At 42.0% G+C, this 18,698-nt stretch overlaps 1 protein-coding gene across 1 annotated transcript in view; it reads left to right on the top strand.

Annotated features, from left to right (window-relative positions):
• Window positions 1-18,698, top strand: part of TRIO (trio Rho guanine nucleotide exchange factor) — a 235,899-nt gene that overhangs the window by 34,976 nt on the left and 182,225 nt on the right. Inside the window, exons 7-8 of the mRNA XM_003789545.3 lie at window positions 1,257-1,388; window positions 16,558-16,788. Coding sequence (XP_003789593.1) covers window positions 1,257-1,388; window positions 16,558-16,788 — 363 coding nt within the window. The remainder of the gene's footprint in view (window positions 1-1,256; window positions 1,389-16,557; window positions 16,789-18,698) is intronic.

Here is an 18,698-nt window from a genome sequence, read left to right as displayed (position 1 = left end):
AGAGGCAGGAGACTCGCTTGAGCCCAGGAGTTGGAGGTTGCTGTGAGCTGAGATGCTACGGCACTCTACCCAGGGAGACAGCTTGAGGCTCTTGTCTCAAAAAAAAAGAATTGGTTTCTAGCCTTAAGATTTGCAGACAGAAATTTTTCTGAACTAATAAATACATTAACAATAAAAGAATTTTCATAAACAATTATTATTTGAGTGACTTGTCTATTTTAGGGTCCTTAAAATACTACAAGTAACTGGGAGGTTATTCTCATTATATTTTAAGAGAGTCGTAGTGCATTTCCTTTCCGGGCAGTCAGTTACTGCATTTTAAGTAGGTCTTGTTCTGCATTCCCTGCTAAGTATAAAGTTAAAGAGGTTAAAACCAAGGGAAATGTGTGGGTGTCTCTGTGGCTTAATTGAATTTGCTTTTTAAATTGGCCTTTCTGCACTTGGCTTTGACACTTAACTGTGATGGACTTGGATGGGATCTCCCTAGGAAATCTGGCAGTGATTTATCATGAATTGATGAATCCTAAAGATGTGGGATGGCAGTGGAGAAGATTGAGGTGGAGTGGCCATTGTCAGCACTCTAGACTGTTAGTGAGGGTCAGGTTTTCTTGTTCACCTGCAAGTTGGAAAGACCTGTATGATTCAGATGCCTCCTGAAGCCTTTCCTGAGATTCACAGTGGAGAAATGTAGACTTCTTTTGCTCGGTTGCCTTTTAATTTCAGGATTAATTTCTTTTGCAATGGGTAGAAAAATGGGCTGATTGCTTTTCCTAATGTTAAGTAAATGATTCTGGATATCTTACACTTTTTCATTGGCATTTTAATGTCAAAGGAAAGAGCTATGGTTGAAAAACACCTCCATGGAGATGTTATATCTGCTGTTGAGCCCTGGCTGAGGCTGAGAGGGGATCCTGAATTGCTGGGATTGCAGGGCATGTGGAGGGTGAAGATTCTTTAGGATTCCCCAGACAGGATCTTTTTGCTCCAGGGGTGTGCACAGACCTGGGCAGTGGTCAGTTGAGGTATTCATTTAAAATGCAGGTTCCTGCAGAACCCACTCTCTGGCAGGTGGAATCCAGGAACCAGGTTTGAGAACTTACATTAAGGCCATTTGGGGTGGAGATTAGGCTCTACTCCATTCTTAGACACTCCCTCTATTGCCTTACTTTTCAAACCATGTTAAAAAAAATCCACTTGTCAAAATAAATTGCTGTTGATAGAAATAATCTTTTTTTTTTTTTTTTAAACTTTCCAAGTACATGAGCAACGTGGACTCATGGTGTAAAGCCTGCGGTGAGGTGGACCTTCCCTCAGAGCTGCAGGACCTAGAGGACGCCATCCATCACCACCAGGGGATCTACGAACATATCACTCTTGCTTATTCTGAGGTAAGTGGCCAATTTTACTGAAAATTACAAGGCAGGGTTACTGCCACATCATAGCATCAAAAGCTGAAAAAAAATTGAAATTCTGGCTAGCCATAAAAAGCTTATTGATGTCAAGTTAAACTGCAGTTTAGTTATTTAACATTTGAACTCCTGCGTGTGTGAACAGTAAGTGAAGCAGGCTGGTGTGCAGGTGGGAATTTTCTATGTCGCTGAGATGTTTGCGGATTTCCTTTAGAGTGCTCATATTTTCATCTGCTCCAGTGAATGAAAGTCCAGCCTTCTTGTCCGCATATATTTAAGAAATAAGTATTTTTTTGTGCTGTTCAGCCTAGTCCGACTCAATTTAATCTTCCAGAGTGAAAGTTTTTAGAAAAAGTCAGGATTTCAAGGTACACCATTTTTGTATGTATATACCATTATGTCTGTATGCCATCTGTTTTAACAATCTAAGCGTAGGGTTTTCTTTATTAATTTGGGGTATAATATGCTGGAGGTGGTGGGTTCAAACCCAGCCCTGGCCAAAAACTGAAAAAAAAAAAAAATTTTTTTTTTTTTAGGGTACATTACATTATTTAATGTATTCCTGTTTTATTTTCTGCTACTTTCTTCTGAGCTAGGTTGTGTTATAACTTTGTTATGATTAATGCTTACAACTGCAAGGCAAGTGCTGTTACTGTCCCCTCTGCTACACATGAAGAAATTGGGGCACAGAAGTGTTACTGGTGTCAAGGTCAGCAGCTGGTGGAGCAGGATGTGAGCCCAGGCAGGCTGGTTCTGTGTCCTCTGTCACCCCTTGGCTGCCTCTCAGCCGTACTGTATGGTAGCTATCCACAGTGGCTGCACACAGCGCAAGGCAGGTTGAAGAGTGCCACTTTACCTGTGCCGTCCTCCTCAGGTCCTTGGGACCAGTGATGAGGGCAGCTACAGATAGATCGTTGAGTGTTTTCCCTTGCCCATGTCCTGTTCATCATGCCCTTGGAAGCAGCCTGCCTTTATGATAATGGTTACAGCCCTGGGGATGGTGGGGTTGCGGGGCGAGATTCTCTGCACTTGTTTTTTTCTGAAAGATTTCCTATCTTAACAGGAAGCATCTGTAGCTATAATGTTCTGTGTTATTATTATTGTGAGGCTTCCAGAAGAAAGTGTTTCAAAGCACCAGCAAAGTGCTGGGCACAAAGTACATCTTCTCAGTCTTGATCTGAACCACATCTACACTTTTCGAAGTTGTTGGAAGTAATTGGCCATTTGCATTTCATTCTGACAGCTTCTGCTTTGCTTCATTGCCCAGCTGTCACTCTGATGTCCTTGGGCCTGGGTCTGTTGACCCATTACTGAATTAAATGATAATGTGATTCACTACTACAGACATGCATTTCAAAATGACTGACATATATGACAACGGTCCGTGAGATTATAATCGGTATTTTTATTGTACCTGTTCCTACATTTAAATTCACAAATACTTACCATTCTCTTATAATCATCTGTGTATTCAGTACTGTAACATGCTGTGAGGTTCGTAGCCAAGGAGCAGTAGGCTCAACATAGAGCCTCAGTGTGGTGGTCCTAGGTCTGTGCAGGCGCTCTGTGACACTCACACAAGGTAAAGCCCCCTTCAGTGATGCATGACTGTAGATTCAATTCAGAACGTGAGTACTCCTTCACACAAAAGTTGATACTTAATTCTGTGTCCCGCTAGCGACATTTTTGCTTAACAAGACCCTGTTTTTAAAGCATGTTGCTTATATAATTAAAAAATATTACGTTCTATATTATTTTTCTTAATTTTGCATCCAGTGTTTTTTACCCAATTTGGTTATCTAATTTATTAGAAACTGTTTAAGTGATAGACTTTTTGGTAGCAAAGCTGAAAATTGAACAAGTTTGTAAATTTTTTCGTGACATCCGTCCATGAGGATTATGTGTCTTTTGCTCTAACGTGCCATCTCTGTGCACTGTGTAACTTGACCTTTAATGTAGAAAATGAATGACCATGTTACTCACATAAAGAGGCCTTCACTATCTGCTTTCATGAATCCTTTTCTTGGAAACTGCACTTTGATTGCATTGGTAGGCCTGCGGCCAGCTGTCTGCATACACTTGCCAGACCAAGATGGAATTGAGTAGTTCACAGGTGATTGGCAGGAGCTGGGTTACAGCCTTTGCCTGTGTGTGACTTACATCAGAGTCACCTCGACCTGACCTGTGTTGTCTTCCAGGCGAGCTGGTCTGTTCAGCCTGCTTGTTGCTCTTGGCACTTTCAGTTAAATACAGAATCTCTAACCATTACCACTATATTCTGTACAACTGGGACATACTGGCACAGAAACTTACATTTACTCATTATGCCATTTGATTTGATTGACATTGGTACTAATAATTCAGAATAATTTGATGAGAAGTAAGCTGCCTCCCAGGCTGAGGTCTTAAACCACAATTTTAGCCTATGGGCCTATTTGCATCTGAGGTGTAAATTCTAGGAGACAATAATATGAACTGAATGAACTGAATTTTCAGCAGGACAGAATGAATTGTTTTACCTTTTATTTAAACTTTGAAATGGTTTCAGGCCTTCTGGAAAGTGATAGAGCAGCACAGAGACCTCCTATTTTGCCTGGACCCTGATTTCCCAGTTTGGGGCATTTCTGCCTCCCTCCGTCCTTTAGTCAGCAAATCAACACTGGTACAGCATGACCATCCAGCCACAGACCCCATTCCTGTTTGCCCGACTGTTCCAAAGATGTCTCCTTTTCCTTCCTTGTCTGGGATGCTGTCCAGCAACACCTGTTACCTTGAGTGGCCGTGTCTCATCAGTCTCCTCTGATAGGGAACATTAATTAGTCTTTCTCTGCCTGCACAGCTTTGACATTCTTAGAGCACAGGCCTTCCCCTGAGCGCATCACCTTCCATCTCCTGGGCCTATGTGGTTCTTCTCTGGGGCTGCTCAGGCTGTGTCTTCTTGGCAGGTCACAGTGGTGCCACCGTTGGTGACATTAATCTTGGCCGCTGGTCAGATGGGTGTCTGCAGGGTTTCTCCAGTATACAGTCACCATTTAAAACACGTGTTCTTGCCGAGCGTCTGTGGGGAGATGCACTGATAACACCACCAGTCCCTGCTCCTCACCAGACTCCTCATAGCCTCACAGCCTCTTCCACTGAGGGTTTCTGCCCTGTCAGCCACCACTGTGATGGTTGGCTGAGGGTAAGCACCTGGTTAGGTGGTTTTCCTCCGTAAGGACGAGCTTCTGTTTTCTTTATCCCTTATTTGTTCGCTTATTTGTGTGTTTAGATCAGTATGAATTCATGAAATCTTACATTCAATGGGCTGTAATCTGACATTCCGTTTTGATGCCTCAACTGCCTGGAGGTGGCCAGTGGGAGCCCCTTTCCGTGTCTTTTGAGCATTCACTTGCTTCCTGGCTCCAGACTTAATTTGTACTTTGCCTGCCCACTCTAGGATCTGCCATCTCACCAGGTGAGATGGTCGCTTGTAGTGGTGGATGCTGTTTAGAACCTAAGTCCTTGGTGCTCAAAGTGCTTGTGTGCTTGTGAGGTGTCAGTGTTTCTAGGCACTCCGAGCAGACAGCATCAGGGAGCATGAGTATATGAGTATGTAGCCCCACAACTACATCCACCCGCACTCCCTCCATCCATCCCTCACCCATCTGTGTACCTTTCCATCTACCTACCCATCCATCCACCTACCCCCATCCCCTCATTCATCCACCTACTATCCTGTTCATTCCCCCACCCATCCATCCATCCATCCACTCTTCTGTCCACCACTTGCCCACCCATCCATTCACTGGTCCCCCCACCCACCATTCACCCAGTGACTCATCCACCTAGTTACCGACTGTGCCTCCCCCCGTACACACATCTAAAACTACTGCTGTATCTGTCTGTATTAATAACATGTGTTTTTACTGATACTTTCATTTCTAAAGAGGCCTAGGTCCCCAAGGAGGCATCTGTCCCCCGGGTTTTGGCTGCTTCTGTTACACAGGAGCTGGGTCGGCGTCCTCAGGGCAGGTGCTTTTACAAGCAGGGCCTGCTTCTGACTTCGGCCTTCCCTTTCCTCCCTGTGGCCCTCTTTCCTTGTTGCCTTTCTTCTCTCCTCCCTTCTCTTCTTCCTTCCTCCCCTCACTCCTTCCATCCGTCCTTCTGTTTCCTTTTTCTATAGTTTTTTTCCTTTTAAATAGTGTCAACAATCGCTAATCTCTGACGACAGAAGTTTGCTTTGGGAAACCGTCCCGGGATTTTTTTTCAAGACACCAACAGCTGCTTTACTGTGTTTTGATTAGGCGTGTCCCACGCTGCTCCTGTTGTGTTTTAGCCACAGGACCAGACCTGTGCCTCACGTGGCGCTGGCTCGCTTCCGCTTGCCAGGCTGTTTGCTGAGGTTGATCTGAGGGGAGTGGTGTGGCGGAAACACCTGAGGTAAACTGTGGTTTTCAGAACAGCATGTAGAGTAGTGATTCTGAACATTTGAGGTAAGCCAACTCATCCACAGGTTTCTCAACAAACCAAATTCATTAAAATGGTTTTCCCTTCAGGAGGCACCTATATAGCTCAAAGGAGTAGGGCGCTGGCCCCATATGCTGGAGGTGGTGGGTTCAAACCCAGCCCCGGCCAAAAACTGCAAAAAAACAAAAAAGAGAAAAAATGGTTTTCCCCTCAGCGTGCCATGTCGCCTTGTAAGCCTGCATTGCGAGGTGGGCCTGTGTGGTAAGTGCAACGTGGAGCAGGAGCAAGGTGGAACGCCCTGTGCCTTGTCCTGCCCTGATCCCAGGTGACTTCAGGGTTTGGGATTCGTGTGCATTTCCCAGGTTGACAAGTGTGCTGACCCGTGCACAGCTTAGCTCATCCTGCATGGGGATGACTGAGTGATGGCATGGTCAGTGTTAGTAGCATGAGGGAAAGACACAGCGACATGAGTCACCCGGGTGGGAAAGTTGCTAAAGCCCTCTCTGCAATGTGTGTGGAAAGTTGCTCTGGGGCCACTTACAACATGTGGTTTCAAAGCCCTACTGAAGGCGGCAGCATTGCTGGACACCCATGGAGCGCTGGTCAGCACCTGCTGCTGCTCAGAGCTTGTCTTCTCCTTACCCTGAACTCAGCTGGAGGCCTTGCAAGGGCTTGAAATACTACAAGAGCAGCAAAAGTAGAGCCAGGTACCATCGGGAAAACAGGTGCACACCTGGCTCACACCAGCTGGGCTGCTTTGGCATCAGTCTTGGTTTTACTTTGGTTTTTCCTTTCTGATAATCACAGATGGAGGCATTAGAGTCCAACAAGGTTAGACTGAGCTGGTTTTGAAGAAGAAATCAAATAGCCAAAAGGAATAGAAATCAGCTTTTGGAGGCCCATCCTGTAAGAACTTTGCCTAGGGAAAGTTCTTTATGGGACGGGCTCCCCCAGGCATGGGAGAATACCTGTTGCTGCCAGTCCGTGGCCTTTCAGGAGATAGTTGGCCTGCGTTATTCATGAGAGCTTCTCAGTGTAGCCACTGGAGCCAAGACAGCTTTGGCCTCCTCACTCAGACACTCAGGCTCTCATGAGCTGGTACTCACTCACCCTTTCTCTTTTCTGCTTTATTAGAACCTTGATAAGGGAATAATTTCACAAGAGCTGGACAGGAGGGTGAGACCATACCCAGGCTCCTGTGCCGATTGGTGGCAGAATTAAAGCAGTGTGAGCTCTCAGTCGGTGCAGACAGTACAATTCATTTCGTGGAGATTCTGAAGGACCACCGTTTCTTTGTGACAGGCTAAGGGTTTTTGTGTATTTTGCCTATTTTTGTTGTCTTAGGAATACCATTTTCTAGCACTTTTAGACCCAAGGCACCACATTCAGACCTACTTGATTATTATCTGTAGGTCTTTGGGTGGTTGTTGCATTTGCAGCATTAAACAATAAAATCTAAGTACTATTCTCTTTCCATCGATCAGAACAATATTCGTCCTTTGTGCAAGTGAAAAATATTCCTGCTGGAGACTCTTAGCTCTACTCTGATTTAATGGGAAATATGGAGGTACCAGTACTAGAAATAAGAAAACTTTTTAAAGGACAATAGACAGAAATTCAGTTATAAATCTTACATGTAGTTTTGATTAAACATAAACATTCAAGAATGAGGACATTCCTCTAGATTTTAAACACTCATTTCCTCTTAAATATTACTTTTGATATGGTAAAATTTTAAATTTTTATTACTTTTTTACTTTAGTCAGTACTTGCATTTTTCTATTAATTCAAGTAATTATGAAATGTTATTCTTTGTAAAATTTAACTTTGATTGCACCTCAGGTCCCTCAGCCCTGTATTCCAAGAAAAACAAAGAGCAGACTGAAAAATGAGCTGATTTGATCTGTTAAAAAAAAATCAGAGAAAAGTCCTGCTATTTAATAATGAGAGTTTATTTTCTTTTCACAGCTGTTGTTCTTTATGGGACAGAGTTTGAGTGCCTACGAGCTAAAAACAGGCTTTTAAACAAAGCATTGAACTGAACTAAATTCATTCATCTCATTCTGTAGTTTAAGAAACAGGACATCATGTACCATAAACTTGTATTACTTGTTTTAGTACTTAAATCACATATGAATTTGTTGTCTGCTATATACTTTACAATCTCTTCTTCAGTTAGTTTTCTTCTAGTTATTCTGTAACACTTAAAATCATTACTTCCGTACAATATAACAGCGGTCTTCATTAAACGGAACATATTTTTTCACATATTTACAAAGACATTTTACTAAAAGCTGCAAAAATATATATGCTATCTTTCATGTGCTTAAATAATACTTCTTAACTGCCAAATCTACAAAAGCTATACTGAAATCAAATGGAATTATTTCTGGAAAGGTCTGTTAGAGAACTGCTCTGTGTGAACATGCATTTAGAGTTAGTTCCATGCTCTCTGGTTGTGGTGAGTACAAGAGGTGTTTTCTTGCCTGGAGTCTTTACTGCCACTGTCACTACCAGCAAATGACAGACCAGTGGTGGCACCCACAAAGACACATTAATCCCTACTTTTGATTGCCCGGAAGATGGAGTTTGGTTCAGTGAGTCGTCTGATGTTAAGGTTTTCACTGCTCAGCAGACGTTTCTCACCACCTCTCCACCACCACGAGCCAGTGCCCTTCAAAATCCAGTCATGACTCTGCTGCCGAGGTCTGTTAGTTACAAAGCCGTTCAAGGAAAGAAGGGACCATTGGAATACTGTTGCTCAGAGTAGTCCATTCCCAGGAGAATATTAGTTGTGTCGCATAGATTCCTCTTGGGAACTTGGTGAGGGCTGTAAACCCATTTTGTTATTTTGTATTGATGGTTTAAGATCCAGAACAATGGCTTGAGATAGAGAGTGGCTGTCTGCCGGTGTAAAGGAAATCTAAAGGCTGGCATTGGAGGGCCAGTGAGGTAGTGCTGTTAGTAGGAGGGTCTCTGGATCTTTCTCTCTATATTGCATTTTTAACAGCTACGCTGCTGTTTTTAAGATCACCTCAGAGTCATCAATAGTTGGTGAAGTTCAGCCATCTCATTCTGGTTCTTGGTAGCAGGGAAGAGGAAGGGACAAGGGGGAAAGAGCATGCCTGCCAACTTAGCCCCTAAACAGCTTTCCTATAATTCTCATTCATGATTCTTTACTTCTGTATATTCAGCACTCATCTATACATAAGCAACGCTAGGAATGCAGCTTAGAGTGGGACCATTTCTGTTTCTGACTGTAGGAGTGAATGGACTTTGGGGAGGCAGTATCTGTTTCTAACACTCCTTCTGATCTATATCTTTCTGGCACCTGTTCATCAGATCAGATGCTCTCATGGTACATTTTCCCATGTATGTGTATTAAAAGGAGTAAAACCTAGGGGAAATATTTATAAGGAATTCTTTCTAGGGTCTGTGTAATGGGAAATGCATACTTGGAGCAGTGCTTCTCTGTTATACACTTTGATTGTGTAACAAAAAATTTTTTTTTGAGACAGCCTCAAGCTGTGCCCTTGGGTAGAGTGCTATGGCATCATAGCTCACAGCAACCTCCAACTCCTGGGCTCAAGCAAGTCTCCTGCCTCCACCTCCCAAGTAGCTGGGACCATAGGCACCCGCTACATGCCTGGCTATTTTTTGGTTGCAGCCATCATTGTTGTTTGGCAGGCCGGGCTGGATTTGAACCCACCACCTTAGGTGTATGTGGCTGGGGCCTTAGCTGCCTGAGCCACAGGTGCCAAGCCATAACAGAAATTTTAACAATGCCTGCTTTGTGATCCGGAAAGAAAAAGCATTAGGTGATTTAGTCTTCCTTTACATATCTTTTGTATGTAGATGTATAAATTGTGTATTTGCTACAAACTACATAATGTATAGCCTTGTAAGTTAGAGACAAAAGCTAGATGACTTGTGATGAAATATGTTTCAGTCTATACATGCTTAAGCACATCTACAGTAGGAGAAAAGCAGTCAGATGCTAGTCATATTAATAAAACCATTGTGAGTGGAGCAACTACAAATATAGACTGCACATGTGTTATCTTGGTGACGTAAATGCTGAGAATGGTCTTATTATGGTGAAGTGTGTGATATTTTGAAATGGTAAGCAGCCCCGGTAAAGTTCCAGAGAAATTAAGCAGTGTCTTTTCTTGATTCACATGGTTTTGCATTCCTGAAAAGATCAGTGATGTTAAAATTAGGCAAAAAAAAGGAAAAAGGAAAAAAGCACTGTGTGTGTATGTTAAATACAGCCTAGTTCATGTTCACAAAGGCAGGACAGTTACTCATTACGTGGTCATACCCTGCCTATTTCAGAGTAGCCTGCTTCTCTGAATCCACCACCCGAATCAGTCCTTGTGTCTCTCCTCCTTAAATATCAATGTATTCACAATGCCTACATGAATTCCAGAAATTTCTGGGGTTTGCTGAGAGCCCCGGCTTTAGAAGACTCCTAACAGCTCCTGTGTTTGTTTCAGTATGTGCTGTTTTGACTGACACTCAGTAGTTAACTTGGTTCTTGTTTGCCCTGTCTTTGATTATGTCAGTTGGGCTTGTTTGCTCTTACGTTTTGCTAGAAGGATGTATTTAATGAGCATTAAACTAAGAAACTTTCATAAGGCATAATCAGCATTTCTAAAAAAGGTCTCAAATTCAGGTACTGAAAAATAAACATGTTGTTCTCCAGCACAACCAACTGGGACTTTCTGCCCACAGGGGTTGGTGCGGAGGCGCTTTCAGCCCTGGCCCGTGTGGTCACAGTCAGTGTTAGAGTTCCTCTACTGTGTTCCTGTCTGTTAAAAGGTCCCTGTTTGCTCCTCCTCTGTCAGAAACCCTAGGAAGTTTTCAGATGTGGGAGCATCTGAGCAGAAGGATAATAGTGCAGAGGCCTCACTTAAGACGCCCATATCACACACTTTATATGCCACATGCCTCTGCATTGTCTGATCAGGTCATATTTTTCTCTATCATATATGGCATAATTACTCAAAATCTTAAAGAGTCACTTATAAATTTCTGTTTATAATCTGGATGGAACTGGAGAACATTCCTCTATGTGAAAATTCACAGGAATGGAGAAACATATGTACTGAATACCAGGTTTGAACTGATCGATCACCACTTAACCTGCACATAAGGAAGTAAATCTCAATGAAAATCAAGCTGAGACGGGGATTTGGGGTGGGGTAAATTCACATCTATTGGGTGTGGTGCACACTGGAGGGCATGCTTATATCCTTAACTCAATTCGTGCAGAAAACTAAGTATGTAAACAAAATGTGTAGCCCCCTAATATTCTGGGGAAAAAAGGTAAAAGAATCACTTGTAAATATGAAGAATACCTAATGCTTCCTCCCCATATTCCACTCTCCTCTTTCTTATTACTCTTATTAGCCTGGATTCTTTAATTGTAGTTTGAGAATTAACTGCCATAGATATATAACACTGAAAATTTAAATGATGGAATTTTAATTAAAATTACTTTTTAAAGTTAAAATACCAAATAAAATGGCACTTTTAATTTTCTTTTAATTTTGTGAAGTAAAATTGCTATCCAGCTATGTTGGAAAGTTTAAGTACATAACTCCTTGCCTGGTGCTAGATTGCAGCCCTCATGTCAGAAGGCCACAGTAATTTAGCTGTAAGCACATGAGGCCAAATCCAAGAAACTTCACTTAGATATACTTCATATATACATTATTTTGTAAACGTCTAACTACTATGCACTGAATAGTTTCAAAAAACAAAAAATTATTTGCTGGTCTTAGTTAGCTGATTTTTTTTTTTTTTTTTTTTTTTTTTTTGAGACAGAGCCTCAAGCTGTCCCCCTGGGTAGAGTGCCGTGGCATTACAGCTCACAGCAACCTCCAACTCCTGGGCTCAAGCGAGTCTCCTGCCTCCGCCTCCCAAGTAGCTGGGACCACAGGCGCCCGCCACAACGCCCGGCTATTTTTTGGTTGCAGCCGTCATTGTTGTTTGGCGGGTCTGGGCTGGGGATTCGAACCCACCACCTTAGGTGTACGTGGCTGGCGCCTTAGCCAGTTGAGCTATAGGCGCTGAGCCAGTTAGCTGATGTTTTATTGACTTTGTTGTATCTGCTTTTTGTTGGAAAGCATTTGAATATTTGGTTGCAGCATGGAGGTCCTCTAGATGGGTATCCGTCATTTGTAACCTTAATGGCATCTTGATTTCAGTTACGTAGGAGAATATAGATTTGTAGCAGTAAAGTGGTTGAAAGCAAGAAAGCATTTTTTGGAGCATGTGGCTGAAGGTGTGGTCATTCTGCATTTTTCCATATTTCTTCACATCAGTTGATGCTTTAAATGTCATCTTTAAAATGTCATCTATTGAGACCTCAGTCATTTCCATCTGTAGTTCTTTAGGTGCTTTGGTAAAGAAAGCTTGCTGAGGTCAAAATGCAAATTTGATTGTGATGTCACGAGTCTCAAAGTCAGTAAAGCTTTCATTGAATTCTGCAATTAATGGGTCCATAACAGCTGTGTATTCTTCAGATGGTTTGCGTAGATAATCCTGCTCATAAATGACCTTTGCTAACTGGGGAAAATATTTCCAAAATTTACTTTTGAAGAAAAAGTGTTTTTTAAAAAAACTTTTTTTTTTGAAATGCTTGAATTTTTTTCCCCCCACATATCACGCATAGACTTAGCTTTATCTTTCAAAGAAGTATTTGAGGTTCGGCATCTGTAGCTCAGCGGCCAGGGCACTGGCCACATAATGTGCTGGGGCCCAGGTCTGCCAAACAACAACAAAAAATAGCCTGTGTTGTGGCAGGCTCCTGTAGTCCCAGCTGCTTTGGGAGGCTGAGGCAAGAAAATCGCCCAAGTTTCAGGTTGCTGTGAGGTCTGAGGTCACAGCACTCTACTGAGGGCAACATAGACTTTATCTCAAAACAAAAAACAAAATAAAAGAAATAGTTGAGTCATTTCGATTTAATATGATATCACACAGAAATGCTGCTTTTCTATAGAAATCTTCCAGTAATTGACACTGCTATTCTGATCTTCATAAAATTTAACTATCTGTTCTCTCAGAGAAAATTTTGGCTAACACCTGTCCCTGGGATAGCCCGTGCACTTTAGAATGATACAGCGAATCCACACCGAATACCTCTTTGTTCAACTTCAGCATATTACGAAGCTGAGGCTGTCATGTTGCACTTGTATGCTTGCACAGATATAATTAACAATACTTGTTGCAAAGTGTCACTTATTAACACAGCGATTTTGATGTTGCAAGATATAATGAAAAGAAATGAGAGCATCTGGATCTGTTAATTCTTTTTATTAAAAAATTCAGATTAGCTCTGGATTTCTTTTTAGGAAGCAATGTGCACAATGCCAAGGTACATGTCAAAACTATGAAGAGTAGAGTATAAATGTCTTAACACATAAGTGGGGTGAAGGTTATGTTAACCAGTTTGATGTAAGCATTCCAAATTGTATATCAAATCAGCACATTGTACCCCATAAATGCATTAATGTATACAGTTATGATTTAATAAAAAAATTAAGATTAATATGAGGGCACAAATGAGTAGGTTACATTGTGTTAGGTAAAGTTCAAATCGTAGTTGAGTGCATCACCCAGGGGTTTGCTGTCCACCCTTACATTGTGCACAGAAGGTACGAGCTTACTAATCCCCCTTCCCTCCTCCCTTCCTTTTCCCTTTCCTCCCCTCCCTCCACTTGAATTTAATTTTTTCTCCCATGTGGGAGTGTAGTTGTTTATCTATTGGTTTCATATTGTTAATACTTTTTTTATTTTTGTTCAGTAAACCCTTCATGTTTTCCTATCATGAAACATATGCTAAGTTTCCAAATTCAGTCCAATTTCATGACATTTATCTTGAAAATTGTTGAAGATACCTATTTCCCCTGTTCTGTTGTTCGCTGAAGTACCCAAAGCAAATAACTCTTCAAGGCAAAGAAAATCCTTTGTTATGTCCTAAACGAAGTATAAAAACCTGCACCGAATCAGTAGAATCAATTGATCATCGGGTGATGCACTCAACTACAATTTGAACTTTACCTAACAAACACAATGTAACCTACTCATTTGTACCCTCATATTAATCTTAATTTTTTTTATTAAATCATAACTGTATACATTAATGCATTTATGGGGTACAATGTGCTGATTTGATATACAATTTGGAATGCTTACATCAAACTGGTTAACATAACCTTCACCTCACTTATTTGTTGTGTTAATTGATCTGAAGTGATGGAATAATATATATTTTCCTTTTGAAGTATTTGTGATGCACAAAGTTGTTCTGTAAGTTGAAGGCTAACTCATGCTGCTGATCAGCTGTGGTTCTCTTTGAGAGACACAGTTGTTTGTACTTTGAAACATTATGTTATTGAGGTCTGAGCATCCCACAACTTTCACAGTTTCTGCATCTCTGAGTGGCTGCTCTTTTTTCCTGAGTATGTAAGCTGCATTATAAGTTGGCTCCATGGCAGTATTTTCAGGTCTTATTGCTGCTTAGAATTGTCTTTGCTTTTGCTTTTCATCTCTTTATTTCACAATATAACCTTTCTACGTCGAATTTATTTATTTTGTCAGCATTTTTTTTCTTTGTTTTGTTTTATTTTTTGTTGAGACAGAGTCTCACTTTGTCACCCTTCGTAGAGTGCTGTGGCATCATAGCTCAGAGCAACCTCAGACTCTTGGGCTCAGGTGATTCTCTTGCCTCAGCTTCCTGAGTAGCTGGGACTACAGGCACCCGCCACAACACCTGGCTATTTTTTTTTTTTTTGAAAGAGATGATTTTGGTGGTGGGAGTTATGGAGGGGATTCTTTCTTGCTTAAGCTGGTCTGAACTCCTAAGTCAGTGGTTCTCAACCTGCGGGTCATGACTGAACTGTACTAAAGGGCTGCAGCATTAGCAACCACTGTCCTAAGTTCAAGCAATCCACCTGCTTTGGCCTCCCAGAGTGCTAGAATTATAGGTGTGAGTCACCATGCCCAGTTCATCCTCTAATTTAAAATATATGTGGTCCTTATGAGTGTTAATAATGCTGGTGACCATTGAATTTCTTAATTGTTGATACTGCAGTATCACAAAGCAAGCAAATCATCTTACCTTTAGCAGAAACAAGATAATATTGCAATTCCCAATCCTCATTTAAAAATCTGTTTTCTTCTTCAGTGTTCCCTTGGTCTTCTTTGACATGATAGGCTCTTAGACAGAATTAAAACATTCTTTTGAGATGTGCAGTGCTTCACAAATTCCACTTCAAACAGCAACACAGTGCACCATTTTGAAGAGCTGGTAACAGTCTGGTGTACTTGATTCCCATAAACTCTCATCAACCAGGCAACCAGCCTGTGAGTAGGAGTACTAGTCAGGCCAGGGAAGTTAGAATTAAATCATGAGCGTAGCAGCCATCAATTTAGCACTATGGTTTACTAATGTTCTAATTGTGCTGGTCAATCTGGGAAGATTATTTGATTAAAACTTACTTTGTGCTTTGGTATTTTAAAAGTGTTTATTTAAAAAATAAAATATAGGCTCAGTGCCTGTAGCTCAAGTGGCTAAGGCTCCAGCCACATACGCCTAAGATGGCAGGTTCGAATCCAGCCCAGGCCTGCCAAAGCAACAATGATGGCTGCAACCAAAAAATACCCAGGCGTTGTGGCAGGCGCCTGTGATCCCAGCTACCTGGGAGGCTGAGGCAGGAGACTCGCTTGAGCCCAGGAGTTGGAGGTTGCTGTGAGCTGTATGCCATGATACTCTACCCAGGGGGATAGCTTGAGGCTCTGTCTCATAAAAAATAAAATAAATAAAATAAAATATAAAAGATGAACAAAAATACATTAATAAAAGAATTTGTTGTGTTAAATTTGGATTTAATCAAAAGGCCACACTTAAAGACCTGGAAGACCTTTAGGCTGCAGGCTCTCTATCTCTGTGCTAAAGTATTGATTTTTTTTTTAAACTGGACTTTTAAGATTAGCAATAAAATTTTGCTCCATTGTGATGATCTGTCATACTCTAACTTAATATCTGAAGAGAAAATTATTAGTTTTAAAGTTTAATTTGCATATATTTCAGTAATGCATTTTATATTAGCTAATTTGTATCATTTAAGGCAAATAACATGCTTATTAAAAATAACATCCTACTCTACTTAGGAGGCTGAGGTGATAGTATCACCTGAGGCCAGAAGTTTGGGACTAGCCCAGGCAACATAAGAAGACCCTGCCTCTACAAAATTTTTGTTTAAAAAATTAGATCACCTTTAGTCCCAGCTACCAGGGAGGCTAAGGTAGAGGATCACTTGAGCCCAGGAGTTTGAGGCTACAATGATTTATGATCCCAGGAGTTTGAGGCTACAATGAATTATGATCATGTCATGACCCATGTCGTGACTCTTAAAAAAAAAAAAAAACTACCATAATCTTTTTTGATGAGGGGTTTTTTTATTTTAATTCAATAGTTTATTTACATTTTGTTTTGTGATGTCGTTGGACAACTGATGGATGTTTTTACATTTTTTTCTTCTATATAAAATATACCTTTGAGTAAAACTTTGGTGTGAGAGTGTGTGTGAATGCCCAGGTACACGCATGCCTGTGCATGTGCGCACATGCATTTAAGGACAGCATTTTGCCCTCACATTTTGAATAATTAATTGCTTATCTATTTTCTGGGCAGGTGAGCCAGGATGGGAAGTCACTCCTTGACAAGCTGCAGCGGCCCTTGACTCCAGGCAGCTCTGATTCCCTGACAGCCTCTGCCAACTACTCCAAGGCCGTCCACCACGTCCTGGACGTCATCCACGAGGTGCTGCACCACCAGCGGCAGCTTGAGAACATCTGGCAGCACCGCAAGGTCCGGCTGCACCAGCGGCTGCAGCTGTGCGTCTTCCAGCAGGACGTGCAGCAGGTGGGTTTTGGTCACCCTTGTTCCCGGGGAGCAGCTCATAATGGGCAGAGTTCAGGCATCGTCAGCCTCCTATTGGGAAGGTCTGTGTGTTGGGAACTAGTAGAAGGTAAGGGTAGGAGCTTCTTTCCTGACCATGAGTAGAAGCTGGGCTTGGGGATGTGTGCTCAGGCTGCCTTGGCCCCTGGCTCTCGCAGGCTGAGTGGGGGTCACACTGGGGAGTCTGTGAGTTTTCTTCTCGAAACAGGTTATTCTCAGTTGAATTTATTAGTTAGAATAATGCTGGTGGTGCTCACTGTGGTGTGAAGTGACAGACTGTTACAGACAGGTCAGCTTTCTGACTGCTGACGGCCGAGGTGGCCAGGCTTCTCCCTGCTCTGTAGACAGCACCATCTGTGGGGCGCAGCAAGTGCTTTGTGAGTGGCCACCTCGTTAATGAGATGTGGACTCCTGTGACTGTTCATTTCTAAGCAGTTGACATCTCTTTTGTTTTAGTTGTCATTAAAATATGAGAGTAAGTTCTGCTGTTGTCTGGTTACTCCCTTACTGTGTGGTGAGTATTTTAAGGATCAAAGCTGAGGGCACATGTAAAATATGATACAGCTTTAGGGAGAAATAAGGTAGTAGTCATATCCTTGCTCCCACATAGAGGAAAAGATGAGGGAGGGAATGAGACATCTCCTCTGGGGATGAGGAATTCTGGGGTTTGCAGGGGAGCCCCTGGCCTAGAGAAGGCTGGCCTAGAGCCAGGCCGTGTCTCCTGCACAGACCCTCTGGCCTCCCTGGGCAGGAAGAGCCTGCAGCGTTGTGGAGACACTAGGATGTCAGGTTTGCACCTCCCCCGTGTCCTCTGAAGGTGAGTGGGTTTTAGGCTGAATGGGCTGAGATTTTGGAAAGTGGTCCTGTGTCATTGACTACCATTCTTCACTTTACATGAGCCTGCTGAGTTGAGAGTACTTCTTATAAGCCTGTAATTTTTAATTTTCATATGCTCTGTTCTGATTCTGTTTTTTGAGTTCTCTGAAGGTGACAAAGAAATGATCGTTTTGGTATTCAGTGCTGCTTAACAATTCTTTTTCAGTCCATGAAGGTAATTGCCAGGCAAAGAGTGTAGTGTAGGAGAGAACAGGGTGGAGCCAGGGGCCAGGAGCTGTTGAGAGAATGAGTGTTACCTTTTTGTAATTGTCTGAAAACTTTCACAAATTATGACGTGTTAATAGTCTAAATGTAATTATTAAAGGATTCCTGTCCCCCTGTGTCCATCTGATCAAGTGTCATTATATATCTGTACACTGAGGCTCTTTCTGAGAGGGGACCAATTTTCTTGCCCAAGAAAGAAGCAGCAGGGCCTCCTGGTGCTCCCCCATTTTTTGTAGCTCTTAAGGTGCCCCTGTGGCATAAGAATAAGCTACTAGCCACTGAGACTGCTGGTTAGGGGAAGGAAGCCTTTGGGAATGGGCTCAGGGGTCTGGCCATGTAATTTAACACCCCCTACTTACTGCCCTTGAAGTTGAAAACAGTAAATATGTAGAAAGGCAATTATGATAATTATAAGGCCAGTTCTTTAGCTTTTTTTCACCCCTCAAGTACAAGACACAGGGTTAGATGTCAGCAGGAGAAAGTGTTTTGTGACACACGTAATGCAGATACTGTCCTATTAGCATTCCATAGACAATAGATATTGCCCATTAAGGGAAGCATTTTGTTGATTAATTATCTGGAATGGTTTGGATTTATTATGCAAATAGGAAATTGCTATATAAGCTTGACTCTTGAGGCAAAGAGCAAACTGATAAGATTAATCAAAGCAAATACTTCTTTTTTTTTTTGAGACAGAGCCTCAAGCTATCCCCCTGGGTAGAGTGCCGTGGCATTACAGCTCACAGCAACCTCCAACTCCTGGGCTCAAGCGA

The sequence above is a fragment of the Otolemur garnettii genome, unplaced genomic scaffold, assembly GCF_000181295.1.
Source record: "Otolemur garnettii isolate 467f Iridium unplaced genomic scaffold, OtoGar3 scaffold00033, whole genome shotgun sequence".
NCBI lineage: Eukaryota > Metazoa > Chordata > Mammalia > Primates > Galagidae > Otolemur > Otolemur garnettii.
Note: the sequence above shows the minus strand (reverse complement) of the source record. Positions and strands in the feature narration are given on the sequence as shown.